This window comes from Cydia amplana, chromosome 4 (assembly GCF_948474715.1).
Source record: "Cydia amplana chromosome 4, ilCydAmpl1.1, whole genome shotgun sequence".
Lineage (NCBI taxonomy): Eukaryota > Metazoa > Arthropoda > Insecta > Lepidoptera > Tortricidae > Cydia > Cydia amplana.
The window spans coordinates 15,095,442-15,119,294 of record NC_086072.1 but is presented as its reverse complement, the minus strand read 5'-3'; the positions used below and the strand labels follow the sequence as shown (position 1 = coordinate 15,119,294).

The window sequence follows — 23,853 nt, the reverse complement described above, 5'->3', positions numbered from 1 at the left end:
ATCTAAACTGCTCCCATTCTTACTTGAGTAGAATATATTTTTCAAAAAAAAAAACGATGTAACATTGACAATATTTATTTAAACAATTTTTAACAACATTATTAGGTACATTTACGTATCACATAGATAATATATGTATTCTTATCAAAAGACGGTCATTGATTCGTCTAGAATCATTGATAAATCTTCTTCTGATTGTGGGAGCGGTGCTATTTTCAACAGCCGTTGCTGAAAAGTAAAACAAAACATTAACTCCTTATGGAATACAATTCAATAATCAAAGCAACGAGTTAACAACAACTTACAAGGTAGATAAGTATATTCAGTATCTAAACCACCCCCTGTAGGCCCTATAGCGTATCCACGCACACTTTCGATCCATTTTTCATCATCAATAATCGATGTTGGTACTTTAGTATCGTATTATCAATACAATCCAGTACCTATCAGCCTATCGTGACAATCTACTTAACATTAAAATAGTTAACAAACCTGTGGCAGAGCTCCTTGCACCAAATTCGGAATATCCTCTCCAGAAAACCCAAGCGCCTTCAATCCGTTCTCAATCTTCATCAAATCCATGTACTTGAGTATGGTATCGGCCAGCAATTTCCCAGCATCTGCCTGCTTGACGCCAGTGGTATCAGCTCCGAGGAGGCTAGCGGCTTCGAGGTGCTTGTCAGGGTCGCTGACGGCGGTGAAGCGGAACACTGCTGGGGCGGTCACCACGACTGAGAGGCCGTGGGGGATCATGGGCTTTTTCCTAAAAAGAAGTTAGGGTTTAGGGTCACAAGTTATGATTAAATGGAGGAGAAGCGTATGGTCATCAGTATAAGTGACGTCAGGCGTGTCTCACTCCGCGATTTCGTCGCTTTGCTACAGGTAGCTAAAAGTACATCCGTTCCGGCCCCAATTTTGGGGAACGCCATAAGCCGCGCGTGGCGCTGTCGCCACCTAGCGGCCATATCTGTGCTGATCGTAACAGACGCGTTTTGTTAGAGAGTGAGTCTTCTGTACTTAGTACTATTATTTATTCTGTGGTGACGTCAATTAGATATTTAGAATGCCTGTCTAATGTTTACATCGTAAAATTCGCAACAGCATGGGAATGATGGGAATGATATCAATTGTTTTGAATATCGTAGAAAAAAAGGATATGTATTAAATACGTGGCACAGCTGGGCACTCACTTATCGATATTATTTAGTTTATTTTAGCTCGGCTTTTCCATCGCTTTTCTAATAGATACACTAGGTAATAAAACAGTACAGTACTAGTAACGCCATCTATTATGGAATTCAGCAATCACCTGCCTCGTGCTAAGGAAACGATTTACAATTAATTTTTCACGTTATACTCGTATAAACGAGTGACTGTTTTTCTTAGAATTACATTACAACATGTTTTACATAACATTTTATCCTTACGCACGTGTGTTGCGATAAGTCGGTTATATACGATTGTAAGCTAAACCTACATTTCTTAGCACAGACAAGGTCATTATGTTTCTTGCATTTTGGAATTATGGGTGGATTCTGACACTTGACTCGAAGATGGAGTAAAACTACCGTATATTTGTGGCAGAGGGGGTAGCGTTACTATGCTCAGTCTAGAGGATGTCCTGTCTGTGGGGTGGTAGTCCAGTCAGTCAAAAATATCTGAACATACTCTAGTCTGTATTTTCGAGTCACCATAATTGACCAATGGAACCAACCGATCGCAAATAACATTTTGTAGCAATATACAGATACTGCAGATTTATTAAAATGTAACCTACTGGTTTTGGTACTTGACCTTCCAAGAGTTTAAAGTCTAGATAAGCAGAACGAATCCGCTGGTAAAACCTTGCATAAATAATTAGGGGAATTACTGAGCGAAAATATATGAACGTTTTCCTTGTAGCGACGCTTCGTCATTCTGTTAATCCAGTTTGGTATTTAACGATTTGTTAAGTGATACTAACCTTGAAAAGACAGATTTGGTACAGAGTATGAAAGTGCTAACAAGTTAACGTCACATGTTTGGTCAGTGTGTATAGACAAAAATAGTAAAAATCACTACATAGTATAAAACAAGTCGCTTCCCGCTGTCTGTCTGTCCCTATGTATGCTTAGATCTTTAAAACTACGCAACGGATTTTGATGCAGTTTTTTTAATAGATAGAGTGATTCAAGAGGAAGGTTTATGTATAATTTGTTAACCCGTGCGAAGGTGGGGTGGGTCGCTAGTGCTTAATTAAATTAAATTAAAAAATTAAAAAGCTTTTATTTCGGACAATATATCCATATCACAATTACAAACAAACAATGAGGGTACACACAAAGATTAACACAATACATTAACATACAATAAATTAAATAAATCATTCCTAAATAAATTAAACTATATTAAATTAAATTAAACTGCGCATGTGGCGCGTGAGATTTCGCCCAGTGTCCAAATATTGGGCTCTCATGGGCCCCTGCGACCGCGCTCAAGAGCCCGTTGGTGCTGCCGCGTACACGGCGCATCAGGGACGCGACGCGTTTGCGCATAATGGCATGGAAATCGTCCGTGTGTGCCTCCGCGAACATCCCCGAAGCACTGCAGTACCGCGGCAGCCCCATCAGCATCCTGAACGCGTTATTGTAGAGGACGCGCAGCGCACTATACGCTTTCTTTGTGCAGTTGATCCACAGGCTGCAAGTGTAAAAAGTTTGGCAATACGATCTGAACAAGGTTAATTTAACACTTGTTGTGCATTTCGCAAACCTGCGGATCAACATGTTGCTTCTTACTGATAGTGCCCTGCGCTCCCTCTCTACGTCCGTGTCATCATTTTGAGACTCAGTGACCCAATGCCCCAGGTACTTAAACTGGGTTACTAATTTCAACTGAGCGCCCCCTAACATGACTGGTGGTACTATGTTGTATGTTTTTGTGCCAGCTTTGAAAATTAGTAACTCAGTCTTATTGGAATTGTACCTGAGGCCATGTGCCCCTGCGTATCTTTCGCATATGGCCAGTAGCTTGTTCAGTGCGCACACCGAAGGGCTAAGTAACACCATATCATCAGCGTAGCTGATGTTGTTGAAGCACTGCCCTCCGACTGAACAACCCGCTCGAGTACCGCTAAGCTCATCAATTAGGTGGTCCATATATAGGCAGAATAGCCTTGGCGAAGTTAGGCCTCCCTGTCTTACCCCGCACTGTAATTTGTAGGAGTCAGACAGCGAACCCGCCCATCTTATCCTGTTACTCTGATTGTTGTACCAAAATTTAAACAGCTCAACCAGCTCTCCAGGTACCGCAGCTCGGCTTAGCTTTTTCCATAGGAGATCGTAGGACACCAGGTCGAATGCCTTGGATAAGTCCAAGAAGCATGCGTAAACTGGTGTTCTACGATCTGTGTAATATCGGACAGTATGCTTGAGGCACAGAACCGCAGCCTCGGTTGATAGACCTGACCTAAACCCAAACTGGCCGTCGTGAAGCGGCACAACCTTCTCCAGCGCCTTGTCAAGCATACTGTCCAACACCTTACTTACTATGGTCGCCAGTGAGATTGGTCTGTAGTTACTTATATCCGACGAGTCGCCTGTACGGTTTTTAGGTACAGGTACTACAACCGTTTTAATCATCTCGTCAGGCAAGTAACTATGACCAATGCATAGAGTGAAGAGCATGGCAAGTACCCTAGGCAAATGATCCCCGGCATACTGGAGATGTTCTATACTAAGGGAATCATGCCCAGGTGACTTTCCGCGGGTCATGCCCTTCACTGCCGCTTTCACCTCACCGGCTGCAAACCTTATAAGCATTCTAGAGCCAAGCTGCACCGTAATGGGCGGATCCCTTGATGGCCCCAACGGCGACTCGACCTTGAAATGGGCTTTGAATAGTTCCGCTATTCTTTCCGGATTCATTTCACCCATCACATTCACGGGAAGGCTCGACCCAGGACCCATCCTACTCGTCTGCTTCCAAAAACTGCTAAAATTCTTGTCTGTATGGTGTCTAGCAAGAATATCCGCTTTAATCCGGTCCGCGTTGTCCTGACACCATTTTAATTTTTGTTTAAACTTCTTCCTTGTTTCTACCATGACGTCAAAACAGCGCCCCGACCTAGGTTTACCATGCAGAACCCAAGTCTGAAAACTAAGTCGAGCCTCCGCATGAAGTGGTTTCACATGCTTGTTCCACCCGACCACTTGTTTCTTTCTCCAGACCTTCGCCTTTGTACTCTCACAGCTCACAGATGCGGCATGTTTTAAAGCATCTATTAGACTAGAGTATAAGTCATCAATAACTCGCCTGTGATCTGTGTTAGTACAAAGTCGATCACAGCAGTCTCTTAGCTCATGGGGAAAATCAATGCATCTTAGTACCCTATTACAGTGTTCCTGATACAGAGCAATTTGACACGGCTTTCTTTCACCCCATACAATCTTGTTCGGTTCCCTTATTTCATTTGTTGACTTAACTCTTAATACATTAAAATCACATACTATTTCAAGAGGTAAATGATCAGACCAGAAGACATTATATTGTATCCTAATGTTCACTATCATTTGCCACGCCGCTTCAGATACAATACAATGATCCAGCCAACTCGTCGTACCATGTGCATCACTCACGTATGTATATGAGTTCGAGTCCTGTCCCAGCATCTCAATGTCCGCACAACGCCAGGCTTGGTCGCCACAAAAATTCTTAAGCTCGTTTCCAAACCTATTACCGGGATGCGCATTAAAGTCACCAATTACTAGCACTGAGTCTACCTTGCACTCCTCCACTACGGCCGCAATCTCGCCCATACACTCCGTAAACTCCGCAACGTTCTCCGCGCAGTCGGTAGGCATGTAAACAGAGAATAACACTAGCGAACGCCCAGCCGATTGTATTCTAATAGCCGTTATACGCGCACTATTGCACTTCACAACCGATACCGCGTCAAACACATTTTTCCTCCACAGGATACCGACCCCGCCATAAGGCCGCCCCCGCAAGAGGCCAATTTCACTGTCAATGGCAGATTTCCCTGTGAATTCAAAGTTCGAGTCGATGCTGCCCAAAAATCCTATATTTTCTGCCTGCAACCAGGTTTCTTGTAGCATAACAATGTCAGCTGATTGACATAACTGTCTTACACACTCTACTGAACGGGTGATCGATTTACAGTTAAAACTTATTATTCTTATTTGAGAACTTTTAGCCATAATATATCTGTTTCTTAAATAGGTAATTGAGACTTGTCAGCTGATCGCACCGTTATTTTCTTATCCTCATACACCTGCCTATCGAAGTAAACAAACTTACGACATCTAACTCCCGCCGGCCATAAATCATCTACAAGGAACAAAGACAACTTGGTGTATGGTACAAATATTTTAAATGCGCTATAGCGATTGTGTCTTTGTATATTTATTTTCTTGACTGTTACGCAAACCTGTGTCTTTTGCATAATATAACTGGCTATGTCGCTTTCACTGACTTCACTATCTACTCTGTACACAAAAAGAGGCGTTTGTATATCCGCGGCTTTAAATTTCGCATCCGATGCAGTGATATTAGCTTTTCCCTCAACACCAATAAACCTCTTCCTTTTCTTCCTCGCCGGAACAGTTTTCCATTCTGACTGGTCCTTTTTATTTCTACCACTCATCTCGTCACTTTCTAGAACGCACTCAGTTTGTCGCTTGGACCACACGTCAAACTCTCTGCTACGGGGGCTGCGTTCGACGTTCTCCGTCTCAGTCACTCGCGCTAGTGCATGTGATGCGCCCGCGCTCTTCTCGCGTTCAGGTGATTGTTGCTGCAACTGACGCACAGGTGATACCGGTTGCGGGGACGAGTGTGACAGGGACGGAAGGTTTCTGTAATCATCTTGCGTGCGCTGATTCGCCGATGCCTGGGGACTGTGATTTGAATGTCCGTTACTTGCATCTTCTGATATGTGAGGTAGACCTGTAGGTCCACTATCATAACAATTACTTTCTAACCTACCTCCGCCTCCTCTTATTTTATTTACGTTCAAATCACAATAATTGTAATTTATAGCAGACGATTCCTTCAAGTCTTTAAGCTCATTTTTAATTTCGTTTAGTTGAAGTTCTGTAGCATAACTGTTTTTTATTTTATCAATCTCATTTCGCATAATTACTAATTCTTTTAGCGTCCTAGTTATGTCAACGTAATCGAATGTAACGGGCGGGAGCAAGTGTAACTCCTTGGCAACAAAAATGGGCATTAATTCAGCTTGGGTCTGTTTAAAAATCGAAATAATATCTTGAAGGTCTCTTTGTTCTTTGCCGACATTTTTTCTTGTGATTTTTCTAATGCTCGTCGAGATAGATGCAAACAATAGGTTCTTTGCGGCCTCTATATCCTTCACCGAAAAAGCTGTTGAGCACAATCGCACTAAACTTTCCTCCTCCATTACACCTATTTTATTTTGCACAAATGCTAGCAGTTCACATATCACAATATTGCACGTCGCACACTTAATTACGTTATTAGCCATTATAGCGGCAGAAAGTACACGTCCGGTCGGTATCGCGCTGCGTACGACACTGATAAACTGATATACAGAATAAGAAAGGAAAATTTAACGTTTGCGATAGATCAATACATTTTATACTACTTAAAGCTTTTTTATAAACCAACGTATCCATAGCCCTTTGGTATAAACTATAGGTAATTACTAAGTATAAATTATGGTTGTGATGTCTTGGCGACACAGTAACCATAGCTACGTATACCTATCGATAGTCCTTCCTATACATAGGTTGTACACCTAGCGAATAGTCTAACTCTAAGGTATCCTGACGAAGCCTATAGCTACGTACCCATAGTCCTTCGGTATAAAATTCTTGTCCCGCTCCGCGGTAGGGTATGTCACTCTGTGGCAGAGATGCATTGCCGTTACCGACGCCGGCCATAGTTGCTGCGAGGTGCATGCCTGAACGGACGTGGAGATCTTCTGCGCTATACACTAAGCTAGCGAATAGCAGGTATTCTGCGTGAATAGTAGGCATCCTGACGAAGTTTAGCTACGTACCCATAGTCCTTCGGTATAAATTTCTTGCCCCGCGCCGCGATGGGATAGGCGAGTCCGTGGCAGAGATGCACGCCGGCGTTACCGATACCGACGCCGGCCATAGTTGCTGCGAGGTGCATGCCTGAACGGGCGTCGAGGTCATCTGCGTTATATACTGCGCGAGCGAAGTATTTTTGGATAGTCTGTAAAAGACAATTTATTTATTCGTATGGCATTTACAGAGTCGCTAATTATCAATTACAATATTTACAATACGATATCTAAATTCTTCACCCATTGGGCAGCGTGTGCAAATGGTGGTGTAAAAGACAATAAACACCATTAAAATAAAATACTATTTCCCGCTAGCTTGTAACTATGAAAGACTGATAATCTCCATGCAAAGCCGCGTGCATCATTATTGTTGTAGGCGGCGTTATTTACGTAGGTGGCTTACGTATAAGTTGGGAACGTAAAATTTGACTTTTCTACCCGCTGTCACAGGCACAAAAGTACAAATCATAAAAAAATACTTAATTATAGTCATGAAACTTATTTATCAGCGCCATCTAGTGCGCACTCTGAAAGAGATTATTAATTTAATTTCTGATGAAAATGGGTCGCTATCTCAGTGAGTCTCTAAGGCATGGTAGAATAATATGTAGTAAGCTCAAAGACACGAAATTGGAATAGGAAAAAAGTTAAGACCTACCTGCAGACAAAATCTGGCCCAAACATCAGATATAGGATTACTGCCTTGATAAGCTTGAGATCTCGCGGCCGGACTGGGAAACGGCTCCCGCTTCGTATAAGGTATCGCCGTGAAACTCTCCAAGGCGTGACAGAAGATATCGAAGCCAGCATAGTTGGCCACAGTTTGCGGTACTGTCAGGGTGTGGAGAGGGTCTATTATGGCCAGGAGCGGGCGGAGGGCGCCGCCTGCGATTCCAGTCTTGGCTTTAATGGTTTCGCAGTCGAAGATGCTGACGCCGGTCGTTTCGCTGCCGGTTCCACTGGTTGTTGGGACTGGAAAAATATTAAATATAGCTGGTCAACCAAATCTTGTCAGTAAAAAAAGGCGCGAAATTCAAATTTTCTATGGGACGAAATCCTTTCGCGCCTACATTTTGACGACTGGTCTGGCCTAGTGGGTAGTGACTCTGCCTGTTAAGCCGCAGTCCTGGGTTCGAATCCTGGTAAGGGCATTTATTTGTGTGATTAACGCAGATATTTGTTCCTGAGTCTTGGGTGTTTTCTATGTATTTATGTATTTGTATATTATATATATCGTTGTCTGAGTACCCACAACACAAGCCTTCTTGAGCTTACTGTGGGACTTAGTCAATCTGTGTAAGAATGTCCTATAATATTTATTTATTTATTTATTTATTTTATTTTTCAAATTTGCCGCCTTTTTCTACTGTCAAGATCTGGTTGACCGAGTATAGATGTATCATGGTATTTTCAAGCAAAATATACCAGGTTTTTCGTTGTCAATAAGGCGCTGATGCATAGAAGTCGTGAAGTCGGCATTATGAACAGCCAAGAATGTGGTATTTTTTTCATGAAAACCTTACATATATCCAAAAGTTATCAGGTCATGTCCTCCTCCCTCATCTTAGTGCTTTTCCGATTCGATACTAAATAAGGAATGCTCCTCCTACTGATTTTGTACGGCAGGAATCGGGAATACCTGGTTGTGGTACCGTTTTTGCTCAGAAAACCAGTACCAAGTGAGCACACCCAAAATTCCTGAATGTGACTATTTTTTAAATGGGCTCCGCTAGACTTCCTAGATAAAAGAATGCTTAAGCACTATTTTTCGTGAAAACAACAGCCTTTATGACTGTGACCTATAACCAGAGACGAAACTAATTAGGATTCATTGGGATGTGATCGATTTCTGCACGAATCATTATGCTTATGGCTTCACTCGAGATAACAATAGTTTGTCATATAAAACTGGCGCCGTCTACGTTTAGCATTCATTGTGATTCTTTAACCGATAATTGTCTAATGCCATAAGTGCACTAATTAATACAACGGTAGATAGGTAGACTATGTATTAGAATTTAGCACCAATCGTATCAATTTTCAGTTTTAGCTCATTAATGATGTGGAAGAGATTAATACCTACACCTATAGGTATCTACACATAAAATTTGCACTACATATATCTACAAACAAATATGTTTTTATTACACAATTATGACCACCTTTGGCCTCCATCATCAGATAACCTTGATGGGACAAAATTATGTATTGTCATCGATCTTAATAAGTACCTATGCAAAATTTCAGTCCAATCCGACATCGGGAACTGGTTTAACCCTATGAAAGCCAATCATGTTGTGCACCGCCCCCACCGTAAGTAAACCTTATCGGAATGCACGAAGGTTCATATCAAACTATAACCAAGCGCGTGTGTTGACGTCTTTGGTTATCAAATGGTTATCATGGGCAACACAAGGGGTCAATATGGGAACCATGATAACCTCCCTCTTATCTAATAAACAAAACACGGGTTACTAAAAACTGACTAGCTATCATAGGCTTCAAGACTTTGTCGATCTGCTTGGCCTTCCCAACGGGGGCGTTGACGAAGTCCATCAGTTCCGAGCCTGGATAGCAGGACAGCAGGTTGGCAACCTTCAATGAAATTAAAATAAATTATACAATGTTACACAAGGAAAACTGGCTCTCTGAACGGGCAGAACAGAGGGTCTCCGGGAACCACGTTCGACGTGTTGCCTCGCTGTCGCACTTGTAAATTCGTACGTAAGTGTGAGAGGTAGGCAACACGAGGTGGTTCACGGTAGGCTCTCAGTAGCCAACAGATCCCTAGCCATAACTTACCTTGCAAGTGTCCATGGTGGAACCTCCACCGACTGCCAGGAAGCTGTCAAAGTCATTCTCTTGGGCGAACTTTATTGCGTCCTTGAAACTGGAAGAAAATCCACGTTTGGTACAAACATACACAGTAAACACCAATCCCCGCGCTCTGTCACAGACATCATGGGTCTACAGCATAGGTACACCTTGGTTTTGATACACACATACTACATTCTAGCGTATCCATCTGTCAACTTTACTTCAAGTTCCGCCTCCACGGGAGAGGGAGAGAAAATTAGGGGTGAAGCTCATTGACATAGTTCGAATTCCACGCGGGCGGAGCTGTATAATGATTACTACATAAACCTTATGTAGTAATCATTATACAGCCTGTTTTTTGAGAACCATAAAATTAGGCGGTGGGTTTAATATACCCTTTACAGTGTTTGAGTTAAGGTAGAAAAAAAATGCATAGGTAATAGTATACCATGAGACCATGACAAAACTGTGGCCCTATGTGGTGGTAAGTAGTTTGAATCGGGGTGTTAGAATGAGACATGGAATACCAGGTTTAGTTTTAATAATTGTGCATGTTTTGTTTAAAGAGGTATTCTGAGATAAGGACACATTACTGTTCTTGACTCTGTGTTGATGGTGTGTACACAGTATTTTATCAGTCACTTTTTATGAGAATGACTACAGATTTTTGTTATCATCCGCTGAGCAACCAACCAAGCGAGTCTACCTATCACTTTCTATTGAATACAGTGAGTGAGATAGTAATAGTGGTGCATGTTAGACATTACTTATCCTATGACCTACCTAGTTTCCGTTGGTTCCACATGAACATTATCATACACCTTATAGTTGACTCCAGACTTTGTGAGTGCTTCCAGTACTGCTTTCATGGGGCTCAGGTTTGCGACGTTTGGGTCCGTCATGACGCACACACTCTTGGCTCCTAGGTTAACTAAGTCATATCCAACCTCTTGTGTGACTCCGATGCCATAACGGACGGTTGAGTGTTTGATCTGTAATGATGGATTGTTGGTGTTACTTGCTGTTTGTTTTTGATGTGCCAAGTGTAACATTGAACTAGCCCACCACGCTTTCTTTGTCCCGTGGACTAGTCTGACTGCGCAATTAAAATAAGGTATTTGTAAAACAAAGGTGTATTACCATGTTTATTAAACTACACATTCTAAGTGAACCCACAAATACTAGGTACGGTTTAATTTCCTTATAAATAGCAATATCATTCCTGACTTCTCATGTACCAGTTCATAGACAAAAGCTACGTCTACATATAAAATATGTAAATATGTCTCTTTATATCCAAGGTGAAAAGGCTGTTACTGAATCTACATCTTAAGGCCCCAGTACACAATGGGCCATTGCCGGCCACTCCAAGGGACGCATTTATGCGTTAGAGGGAGCAAGTGATATTGCTATCTCATTCTACCGCATGGCTGCATCCCTTGGAGTGGCCGGCGATGGCCCATTGTGTACTGGGGCCTTTAGGCTGCTGTTGCTTTCCACCAGATAAGACTCGCTTATCAGTCAACAATGAAAAAAAATGTGAACAAGTTTACTTTAAACACATTCAGGTGTCGAATTACTAGGCTCCACGAAATATGTCGCGCGAGTGACTAAAACTATGTGAGTGAAACCGTAATTAACATTCAGTGTTCAATTCTATATTTATATGAGTATGAGCACTATGAGTATGACTAGTATAAGTACCAGTATGGTTCATTACGAGTAAAGCTAATGAACATAGTGAAGGTTTTAAATGCTTTGTAAACTTGCCTCAAATGCAGTGGATGGTATAGGGGTCGCATTAGATACTTGGACATTACCCCGGTGACCGTGTGCTGGACATTTGCATCTGAAAAATACAAAATCAATCGCTTAGTGTAATTATTTATTATATATGTAGTATAAATTATATATTGAACATGTATTATAAGCCCAAACTCAAGTAGTTACAAAAAAAGAAGTTTCAAATCCACTTCTTGGGTCTAACATCTGATTAGCTCGGTAACATTGAGCCTAAATTACCTATGTTTTACATAATTATATAGGTACTTCATATCAGTAAACTATTAAAAATATGTTAAAATTGACTTGCTAGATTGAATTGTTACCTAGTAACAAATGAAGTTAATAAACTACATAATACAGAGATTTTATTTAATTCATAGATACATTGTTGTCATAAACTTACTTTTGTAGGTATCAAAAGTCAAACCTTTAAGATTGAAAACTATTAAATAGTAATTAATACTTACGCTGCTTGATTAACAGTCCTCAATAAGTCAAACACTCTTTTGCGACTAGCCATGTTGATAAAGGACTGCCTTTCACAAAATGTCACAGAGGACTAACTCAATACTTAATATCAACTGTATATTTATAAAACAGATAAGGGGCATGATATGACAATTATACAAACTTGTTTAATGTGAGTTGTAAGCAGCTATAAACAAGTATTATGACTATTTTCGTTTCATATCACACCCATGAGACAACTACCTGATTCTATAAAATATGTATAACGAAATGCTCTAAGTGACGTTGATTGACATTAGACTTTAAAGTTAATTATAACAAATGATAAAGACAAGTGGAAAATCACTTTATCCGACAACGTATTCATTTGCATTTCAAAACAAACAAGTCAGATGAGGGGTTAATATTGCGTAAGATTTGCCGGTTACATAACCATACCACTTCAAGCGAATAATAATGATAAGAACTTTTTATTACGATTTATTTTTAGCGTTGTATATCATTAACAAACTTTGACTAATGACGAATGCAATCAAAGTTTGTTGTTAAGCATGCACAATGACAGATCACATTTGACAGTGACACCATTGTTTTTTTTTAGTGTTGAGTGAAGGACATTTTCTTCTCGTCTAAAGCACTAAGCCAGACTGCCTGAGAGACATTAGGTTCATTGCACAGGTATAGTGTGGCAAACCACATTTATCAGTAAATAAGAATAATAAACTATACGTCATCCTTTTCTTTTGGGTGCTAATTCTAGTTTAAGTCAAAGACAGTATGATTCTTTCTATTTTAGAAATGAAGACAGCAGCAGTCCCTGGCCTAACTATATGACCTACATACTTAACAAAAATATTGTCACTCGTGTGAACAATAGTTAGACTCTGACCACGCTAACTTTGCACAAACTTGCCAGTAAGATTGCATACCTACATATGCCTATAAGCTCCATAATTGAGGTAGCAGGTCTAGCTATCAGAAGCATAATTAATTGGGCTATAGGTAACCGCGAACCACCTCGATCGTTCGTCTATTTGCCTCTCTATCGCTCAAATATGCAAGAACTATAGAGAGGCAGATAACGAGACTTCGATGTTCGCCACGAACTGGTCTGTTAAATGAGAATTATGAGAAATGTATTAAAAAGAATAATTCAATAACAATGATGGCTGGCATGGCTGCTATCCCACCCAGCTCAGTCCTCAGCGAGCTGCTTATTTCGTTTCAAAATGGGTTTTATGGTTAAATAAATAAAAAGCAAATTGTAGACATCGAAGTGATGTATTAATATATTCATACAGATTGTCATTCACATAATACACAATAGAAAAAACTATTCAGCTACAACTCCGTTAATATACTACAATAAAGAATAAAACATCTTACACTACTAGCATCATTTGGTTAAATAACTTTTCAATAAGTAACATACCGACAGGCTAAAAATGGCATTAAAATATTTCATCACAATTAGATTTTCACAATATATAAATAAATATCATTTATATCATATGAGCTATAGAAAAGTACATAACGCAAGACAAAGTCAGCACTTTTCTAAATCTACTTTACAATAAATTATAGATTTAATATTCTACAGACGCCTATGTTCGTACGTTCTATACTAAGATATCTATATACATCGTTAATATCTATTGCATTAAATATTCACTCATGCATAATTAAATATATTATATTAATACTCAATTTCCAACCAAACATACAACATACACCTGTCAAGTGAATTTTGAATGTATGCCAGACAATCAATCTCCCGCGCCCGAATATTTTCGCTTTTAGTTATAACTAGAACGGTTGTGTGTATCAGGATGGCGGGTGTACATCAACAAATGGAGCTGCGGTATACGTCAGGAGTTAGTGCTAGCAATGTGCCAAATGTGCGCCAAAATTGGAGCAATGTGCTCTTTAAACTCCAGAGATATTTAAGAAATAGATGACGCCCGCCATCCTGACGTCAGGTTGGCGGGTGCATTTCCAGATCCAGCCAACGGCTGCCTACTCAAGGGTGAAAGTACTGCCTAAGGTTAGTGCTCGCAATGTGCTTCCACATGTATGAAGCACAATCAAATTCAGAGAGCGGTTAAAGAGAAATATGGAATTGAATAAATATATATATAGACGCCTGCTCATTTTAAATAGCAATATTACATCTTCATTGCAGGCAGTTCAGGCGCACACAAATCATGCAGGCGCTTTACACAAAAAGTGATTAATAACATGATACTGGATACTAAACGCGTCTTAAGTCGATTTTTTTATTTATTATTTTTAATAGACTTGTTACTTATTGAACTTGCGAGAAACACGCAAAAAACTCGTTTTGGTACCGTGAAAACGAACACTCGGTAAAATATTTATATTACTCTACGACCAACTATTACACACATTAAGTATTACTATTGCTTGAAGCTACAACATTTTCTACAAATGTGTCTACGTTAACCCATTCAAGGCCAGCGACTCTGCGTATGTAGGTATTAGTCAAGTGTGCTCAGAGCATAAAAAGGTCAACTACGGCGTTGCGTGAACAAGAGATTTCCTTTGGCAGGATTGGTCCTTAGGACCCAAGGATGGATTTAAGAGGAGCCACCCAGATTTTTGATGCAGGTGGGGGGTGGGGGGGTTTTAAGCGTCTGCGACGTCTGAGGTTAATAAGTTGTGTGTATCAGGATGGCGGGTGTACATCAACAAATGGAGCTGCGGTATACGTCAGGAGTTAGTGCTAGCAATGTGCCAAATGTGCGCCAAAATTGGAGCAATGTGCTCTTTAAACTCCAGAGATATTTAAGAAATAGATGACGCCCGCCATCCTGACGTCAGGTTGGCGGGTGCATTTCCAGATCCAGCCAACGGCTGCCTACTCAAGGGTGAAAGTACTGCCTAAGGTTAGTGCTCGCAATGTGCTTCCACATGTATGAAGCACAATCAAATTCAGAGAGCGGTTAAAGAGAAATATGGAATTGAATAAAAATATATATCAACGCCTGCTCATTTTAAATAGCAATATTACATCTTCATTGCAGGCAGTTCATCAGGCGCACACAAAACATGCAGGCGCTTTACACAAAAAGTTTTTTATTTTATTTTTCCAATAGACGTGTTACTTATTGAACTTGTGAGAAACACGCAAAAAACTCGTTTAGGTACCGTAAAAACGAACACTCGGTAAAATATTTATATTACTCTACGACCAACTATTACGTACACACTACACACATTAAGTGTTACTATTGCTTGAAGCTACAACATTTTCTACAAATGCGTCTACGTTAACCCATTCCAAGCCAGCGACTCTGCGTATGTGGGTATTAGTCGAGTGTGCTCAGAGCATAAAAAGGTCAATAGCGCTGGCGGTACATACACCGCGAAAATCAGTAAAATCCTGCAAATGGTGTTAAAGGTATGAAAATCGGTACGATTGAGCTTTAGGACATTTGAAACAATTTGACCCGAAGCACCAACAAATAAAAAAAAACGAGAGGAGTTATGACGTCATCTTTTTTTGTATGGAATTAAAAAAAAAATTGTTCAGAAACCTTTCGTGTGTGGTATTAACCCTAAACTTGGCAGGATTTTTTTTACTCGAATTTAGTGTTTTTATCCTAAAAAAAGGGATATTAAGGGTTGGTATAAAGGGTACAAAAAAAATCTTATTCTTTTAGTTTTTTATTTATACAACGTATCTTTGCACTCTGCCAAGTATGCACAAATTAACATTTAATGAGGTATGTATCCTAGGAGAGACGTCGTAGTCAGATCGTATAATCCGCCGTATTACATTACGGCTAGCCGTTTTACAAAACAGGGGCGTTTTGAAATGCGGCGGTTCGACGATTAGCCGGATTGTCATTGCGATACGTTCTTTAATAAGGCGGCCTACGTTTAGCCGCATCGTATCTACTATTTAGATTGTAGAGTGACCAGTTCTTTCGGTCGCCTACGTAACCGGAGTTTGACAATGTTTGCAATTTAATTTATTTTTACCATGGTCCCACCGCACTACATGGGCATCTGAAACTACCTAACGAACCTAACCTACTTACCTACCTACGCTTTTTTCCCCAAAGTGTAATGTTTTCACGGACGTCTCACTAAATCAATAGGTAGGTAGGTTAGGTTCGTTAGGTAGCTTCAGATGCCCGAAGGGCAAACCGCTCAGAAATAGGAGCCCCGCGAAGCGGGGCTCCGTCTAGTTAAGTTGCGAAAGAAATGTTTTTTGAAAAGAAACAGTCCGACGAACTCCAGATTTGATGGACACCCCAGCGTTTTTCATAGTTTGTTGTTGTTATGTCAGGCAATTGTTGTTGTTATCTGATTTGGCGATGGTGGTGGTGGCATGCTGGTCATGGCTAGCAGTGGTCGCTGGGCTGAGGTTGATATCTGGTGTTTCATGATCGCTGTTTGATAACAGGTGTAGGTGCTCTAGAGAAGATGGTAAAGATGAAGGCAACTGCTGCTGTTTATTTCTGATCTGACCCAGGGGTGAGGAACAAGAGCAACCAGATTGCGAGCTCTATTTTGTTGATGTAGCCTTATCTGTAATATTTGTGGCACTTGAGTAATATAGTTAAATACTTTTAATAAATAGAATATCGTAATTTGTCCTAAAACCCTAATAATTTCTTAGTAAGACAGTAAATATTCTGCAACCTCAACCTGGCAGTGTTCCTTTAAAGATACATTTAAAAAAGCATGTTGTTAGTAGAGAAGCTGGCGGTGTGCATTTGTAGATACATACAATAAAACGAGTTCATGCTATCTATAACAATAATGCAATGACTAATAAAAATACGTAATTGTATAGAATATATATTCCGTTTTTATGTAACAATCATAAATAGACCGAAATCTAAAAGGAAAACACTAAAAAGTACCACTTTTCCCATACGATGCGTAGACGCAGCTTTGCGGCCTGCCATTTTGCGTGCTACACTCAAAATCAGTGATGCACGCGACATAAAACAATTTTTTACCAATTAAGTATATTATTAAGTCGAAAAATATGCGTCAAAAAATAGTATGAAGCTGTTAACTTTTTGCGTAGATTTTTAAAAAGTGTATCGTGCATAAGAATGCACAGTGTCAAGTTTAGGGTACGAAAGGGCTTTCTGAGCCAATTCTAAAAATATATCACATCATTACATTTCAGTAATTTTTATTTAATTATAATAAAAATAATTTTCAAAACATACCAAGTTTGGGCTTCTCCAGATACAATACCGTTCAATATTTTTTGTAAAATATACCTCAAATTATAGCTAATAGCTAAGATATATTTTTAGAATTGGCTCAGAAAGCCCTTTCGTTTAATACCACACACGATAGGTTTCTAAAAATTTTTTTTAAATTCCATACAAAAAAAAGATGACTTCATAACTTCTCTCGTTTTTTTTATTAGTTGTTGCTTCGGGTCAAATTGTTTCAAATGTCCTAAAGATCAATCGTACCGTTTTTCATACCTTTAACACCATTTGCAGCGTTTTTTGGTGAACCGCCAGCGCTACAACTACGGCGTTGCGTGAACAAGAGATTTCCTTTGGCAGGATTGGTCCTTAGGACCCAAGGATGGATTTAAAAAGTGGAGCCACCTTGATTTTTGGTGTAAAATTTTAGGGGGAGGGGGGGGCTCAAAATGTATCTAGTTATCTATATTATTTAAGCTACTAGGTTTGGTATCGTTTTCTATAAATCGGGGATGCGGAATTCATTTATGATATCATATTTCTACCATTCCGTAGTAAAAACACATAAAATATGAAGAATTTTTATTTAAATTCCTCTTGACGTTTAAACCGCTGAACCAATTTACTTAGTTGAAATTTGGTATAGACATGACTTGAGTCTCAGGGAAGAACAAAGATACTTTTAATCTCAAAAATAATCCCTTAAGGGTGTGAAAAGGGAGGTGGAAATTTGTATGGGGATTCAATAACCGCTGAACCGATTTAGATAAAATTTGGTATAGAGATAGTTTGAGTCTCGTGGAAAAGAATAGGATAGTTTTTATCCCGAAAAAATCCCTTAAAATGAAAGGTAAGGTGTAGGGTGGTATGGGGAATCAATAAACGCTGAACCGATTTGGATGAAATATATGTCTACAACTTTGATTTAGTTGAAAATTATACTAAACTTGACTTAGAACCTAAACTTATTAACCTCAGACGTCGCAGACGCTTAAAACCCCCCCACCCCCCACCTGCATCAAAAATCTGGGTGGCTCCTCTTAAATCCATCCTTGGGTCCTAAGGACCAATCCTGCCAAAGGAAATCTCTTGTTCACGCAACGCCGTAGTTGACCTTTTTATGCTCTGAGCACACTTGACTAATACCTACATACGCAGAGTCGCTGGCCTTGAATGGGTTAACGTAGACACATTTGTAGAAAATGTTGTAGCTTCAAGCAATAGTAATACTTAATGTGTGTAATAGTTGGTCGTAGAGTAATATAAATATTTTACCGAGTGTTCGTTTTCACGGTACCAAAACGAGTTTTTTGCGTGTTTCTCGCAAGTTCAATAAGTAACAAGTCTATTAAAAATAATAAATAAAAAAATCGACTTAAGACGCGTTTAGTATCCAGTATCATGTTATTAATCACTTTTTGTGTAAAGCGCCTGCATGATTTGTGTGCGCCTGAACTGCCTGCAATGAAGATGTAATATTGCTATTTAAAATGAGCAGGCGTCTATATATATATTTATTCAATTCCATATTTCTCTTTAACCGCTCTCTGAATTTGATTGTGCTTCATACATGTGGAAGCACATTGCGAGCACTAACCTTAGGCAGTACTTTCACCCTTGAGTAGGCAGCCGTTGGCTGGATCTGGAAATGCACCCGCCAACCTGACGTCAGGATGGCGGGCGTCATCTATTTCTTAAATATCTCTGGAGTTTAAAGAGCACATTGCTCCAATTTTGGCGCACATTTGGCACATTGCTAGCACTAACTCCTGACGTATACCGCAGCTCCATTTGTTGATGTACACCCGCCATCCTGATACACACGAACGGTTCGGAAGGTTCCGATGTGCGAGCGGAACATCGCTATATACTTGCATAGCACTGTCACGCTCTCATCAGTGTGATAACTGGTGATAACAGATCCGCATCTAACATCTATGCTGATGATGCTCTGATAACTGGATATTTAATCCATAAGTTATGGTACCTATTCACTGGCCGTATTTCAGCAAATTCGGCTAAGAATTTCTTTCCATTGAATGTATCTTATCTTATGACCTCCTAAGGCCCACCATACAAGAATATTGTCAGTTGAATTAGGCGAGCGCGGAAAGTTAACTGATCGTGTAGCATACAGATATTATTAACAATTAACGTGAGATGGGTAAGGACATCGTTGTTGTGTGCATTTATATATTGCCTGCATATAAAATCGAATCGAAAATCCGACTTAACGGATATGGATAACGGATTCGGCCCATCTCACCTTAAAATTGAGGAACTGTTTTAACATTTGTAACAAAACTAACCGAATTAGCGGAATGCGAATAGGTTATCTATGCTCGATAAACGCCAATATCAGAAGGTAGCTGTAATAAGCATGGCAAATTCAGTCTGGGCGATCCAATCTCAACTTCGTGTTGTTTCCCCACTTGCAACGATTGATAAATTTTCGATCTATTTTTAAATGAAAACAAGAACTCCTAGAGCGAACTCGTAGCCTTCTTGTACACTGATCCAATCGATCAAATCAACAGTTACCGAAGCCTGCTTGACGCAGATTCACCTATTCATCTTAAAGCGAGTAGCAACAACTACCGTAAGAAAAAACAACGCACTTTGGAACGGAAAGTTATCAAACTAAACAATAAGGAGAAACGGAATTTCGAGCTATTCGAAACTCACAAGCAAACATTACTCATATCAGTTTATTACCTTAACAAACTACATGATGTAATTGTTTAAATAATACTAATGTATGGCATCGCATGCGGTAATGTGGGTAACTCTATACAATCTGCAATCCTTAACAACTATGCGAGTAAATAAACCCAATATACAAACAAACTAAGTAGTTACAAGAAAACCTACGATGGTCGACATAAATTTTATATATATATATATCTCTCTCTCTCTCTCTCTCTCGCAAGTTATTAAGTGCGAAAGAGATGATAGATTTTTTTTTGTAAATCTAAACGACCATCGTAAGCAGTTTAGGGAATGTGTCGACACTATTTCTGCATAACAGGTTTTGTTCTTTCATAATATAGCTTCTACAACTATTGCTAAGAATATTGAAATAGATCTGTATCTCGATAATTATATCATCTATTTGAAAACGTGGAAATCGTTAAAATTTTACAGTTACAACAAGTTTAGTTATGTATATTGAGAGAGATCAAAGGACTATATAGTTTCTAGCTTCGAATACGATACGAATTCTGGTCTTGTTGAACATAATTTGGTAAGTCGCAGGACATTAACCACGTGATGAGAAAATACTCTGAATGTATATTCAAATTATTCAAAATCGACTGCCCCAAGGCGCATAAGTGTAAGTGTAAGCACGCCGCACGCCCCGCCCCGCTGTACGCCCAACTCGAGCGTCCATTCAGGCCTTACACTAGCCCAGTTCGATTGTGTACTGTATTGCTCGACATTAAGGTTTAAATTTAAATTCGTTTTCTAATGCAGTTACGAGTATTGCGTACTGGCGCAGTCAGTAAGTATAACAATCGCATTAATATGCTAACACATTCATACTTTACAAGTTTGTAACAAGTGGTCGTCAAATTTAATTGCGACGTACTTGCGAGGTGTGTATTATCCTATTATTTTGTTATCATTATAGCGACTGAGGTCTCTCTCAATATACCCAACCCTGTAGACATGCACCAACAATCTAAGACACCTCAATATTCTACAAGAACAAACTAGATAACAAACAGTCACTGGTCCGAAGTTTGTAACTGATATTTTCCACTACTCATCACATAGTTTTTGGCAAATCTCTATCTGAATTATATCGAACACACTAGTTTCGTATTGTATTTGTGTTATGTTGATTTCGAGACAGGAAGCTTATGTTACTCACTACACATATATAGTAAAATCTAATTACTAATTGTAAAGAACTATTTTCATTGACTTGAATTTTTCCTGGTGCTTTAATTTATTGCCATGTAACTGCTGAAGTCTCGCATCCTAGGCTTTTCTAACTCTTAATATATATTGGTTCAATAGTTACTAATTTTAGTTATTCAATAACACCTCGAACAAGCTATTTAGACGTCGAAAAATGTATGACAAAAGAAGTAAGCTACGTAAGTCAATTATTTTTACAATTCCAAGTTGAAAATTGAAAAAAAAATGTATCAAAAACCCTCGCGAAACTTAAGTTTCGGAAGTGAACAAAGCCGCGAAGGGACGGACTAGCTACTGGCAAAACTTACAGTACCTACAAACATGCAGCAACACTGTCCATCGGTGGTGGACCTTATGCCTTTTGTAATAAGGTACAACGATGGACAGTGAACAGTGTTGGCGATGGTACTTTGAACTATTTCATATAAAATCATTACCTTAAATTAGCGGTCGGCAACCTGCGGTCCGTGAACCTGTCACTTTGCGGCCCGTGAGCCTCCCTGGCTATTTTTTATGTAATATTAGCAAAGGACAATGTCTGATAAAGTCATAAATATTAACAAAGTACGGCCCGCGTCCATTTCGTTGACTACTATGTGGGCCTGGGCTGCTAAAAGGTTGCCGACCGCTGCCTTAAATAATCCTGTCGTTTTTCCTGGAATACAAGGCAGAGATAGACGATTTTTAACACTGCCCTTTAAAATTGTACAATATTAAGTCAGACTATAGTAATCTTTATATGAAATAGGTACTCGGTGTCGTCATTAGAGCAATATAAAGCTACGCAACGGCTTCGCGAGTTTCAATTTAGGCAATTTTAAAACTTAACGCACTAATTTCATGAAGTATGAAAATTGGAATGGTTCAAATGTATGAGTATTAAAATTCCTGTATAAAAACAATAACTACTATATAAATGGTATTGAGTGACATATCACATTGATTATAAATTGGTGTGCGGAGTTTATCTAAGCCCTGTACGATACTGGCCTTGATAAGACTGATGCGCTAGTATCCAGTAACAACAATTTTAAGACTTATTGTGTTTAAATAAGTAACAAAATCGAATGCATGCAGTTTTAACTGCAGTTACTGTGCGCTACAGGATTTAACAATTGAATTATTTTCGAAACTATTTTAACAGTGTGTATATTAAATACAGAGTATTAAAACATGCTAGAATTAAAATAAGCTCATAGAGTTGGAAATGAATAGCGTTAGGCCAACTTTGCAGACCATAGTTTAATATGTGAGATAATCTCATTCGCTAAGGCTAGCCCTACACCTTGGTATTTTGTAGGTATTTGTTAGTTAGACAAATTATGGCCCCCGGGAATATGAAGTAAAACCTATTTATCACCCATTACCTAGATATTGACAGACAACTCACAGCCTAATCCCTTGAAACTAGGACCTTCAAATTTGAAATATATATTTTCAAACGTTATAGAGGTCCTTCACAGAGGAAGGATTTTTTTAATTCAATCCGGATGGAGCCGAAAATGGGGTTTAATATTTTTTGACCGACTTCATCGTCGTAAATGTAATGAAATGATCGATGTCATGATTTACTTCTTATATTCTAGATGCTCAGTACGAAATGACAAATATAGGGCCCGCCTACGCGAGTTAAAAAAACATACGCTTACAGTCTTACAGAGCGTGTAACACACATACAGACAGATCAAACTGCCTGAGTTACAAGAAACTTACGTTCAGACAAAATTTATCAATAAATTTTAATAATTCACTCCTGTAGGGCTAAGATGGCCGGCTCTTTATCATTTGTCACCATGACTGTCACGTTCTAACAAATATGTAAGTGTGAAAGTGACGCATAGCATGACAGGTGATAAAAATGCGACCATGATAGCTGGTCTGAACACTTAAATGTACAGTCACGTACGATTTCAAAATTACGGGATTTTTACCCTACACGATGTACCAGAGGCAGTATTTATGAACCGGGCTTGAAAACCAGCTCGGAAAGGCCTTTGGGGCTCTTTAGAGCTACCCCACACTAGCGTCTTTCGAGCGTCGATAACTAGTCAACTATATGGCTTCTGCTCGACGCAACGTCGGCGCAGCGCTGACTAGACGCTGACGCTCCAAAGAGGCTAGTGTGGAATGGCCTTTACACCGGGCCCCCTGATCGTATAGTGTAATTAACCCACTTTATTGAACACAGAACATCAATACAACCAATTTCGTATGACACGACACGTTTACAAGACATTGCATCGACCTTTCTCAGTGCTATTCTTATTCCCTAATTTGAAAGGAACACAATATATCCACATTTAACACGGCCAATGCTATATAAGCTGAAAAATGTGTATTGCATGCGTTTCGTAGCGTGAAATATTCTTTGGCGTTTACGGTTGTTGATTATTTAAATAAAACTATTTACATAATACGAATAAGTTATGCACGTTACTTGAAATTATTTTTAGTTTCATTTGAATTTTCAAGCACATCATTGCACAAAAAAAACCCATAAATAATGTACGACTACGTTCGGTATATATAAATATACATCTCAACTGACAATATCATCCATCGTTTGAACAATCGACTGTATAC

General features: G+C 39.4%; 1 protein-coding gene across 1 annotated transcript; it reads right to left on the bottom strand.

Moving 5' to 3' along the window:
• Positions 1 to 106: 106 nt before the first annotated feature.
• On the bottom strand, positions 107 to 12,241 carry LOC134647266 (probable hydroxyacid-oxoacid transhydrogenase, mitochondrial). The gene is made up of 9 exons (XM_063501543.1): positions 12,142 to 12,241; positions 11,660 to 11,738; positions 10,673 to 10,881; positions 9,875 to 9,962; positions 9,559 to 9,667; positions 7,731 to 8,044; positions 7,040 to 7,221; positions 493 to 763; positions 107 to 228 (listed from the first exon to the last, which is right to left on the bottom strand). The coding sequence occupies exons 1-9, from the start codon at positions 12,192 to 12,194 to the stop codon at positions 145 to 147; spliced, it is 1,389 nt and encodes a 462-aa protein (XP_063357613.1). The 5' UTR covers positions 12,195 to 12,241; the 3' UTR covers positions 107 to 144.
• Between the last annotated feature and the right edge of the window lie 11,612 nt (positions 12,242 to 23,853).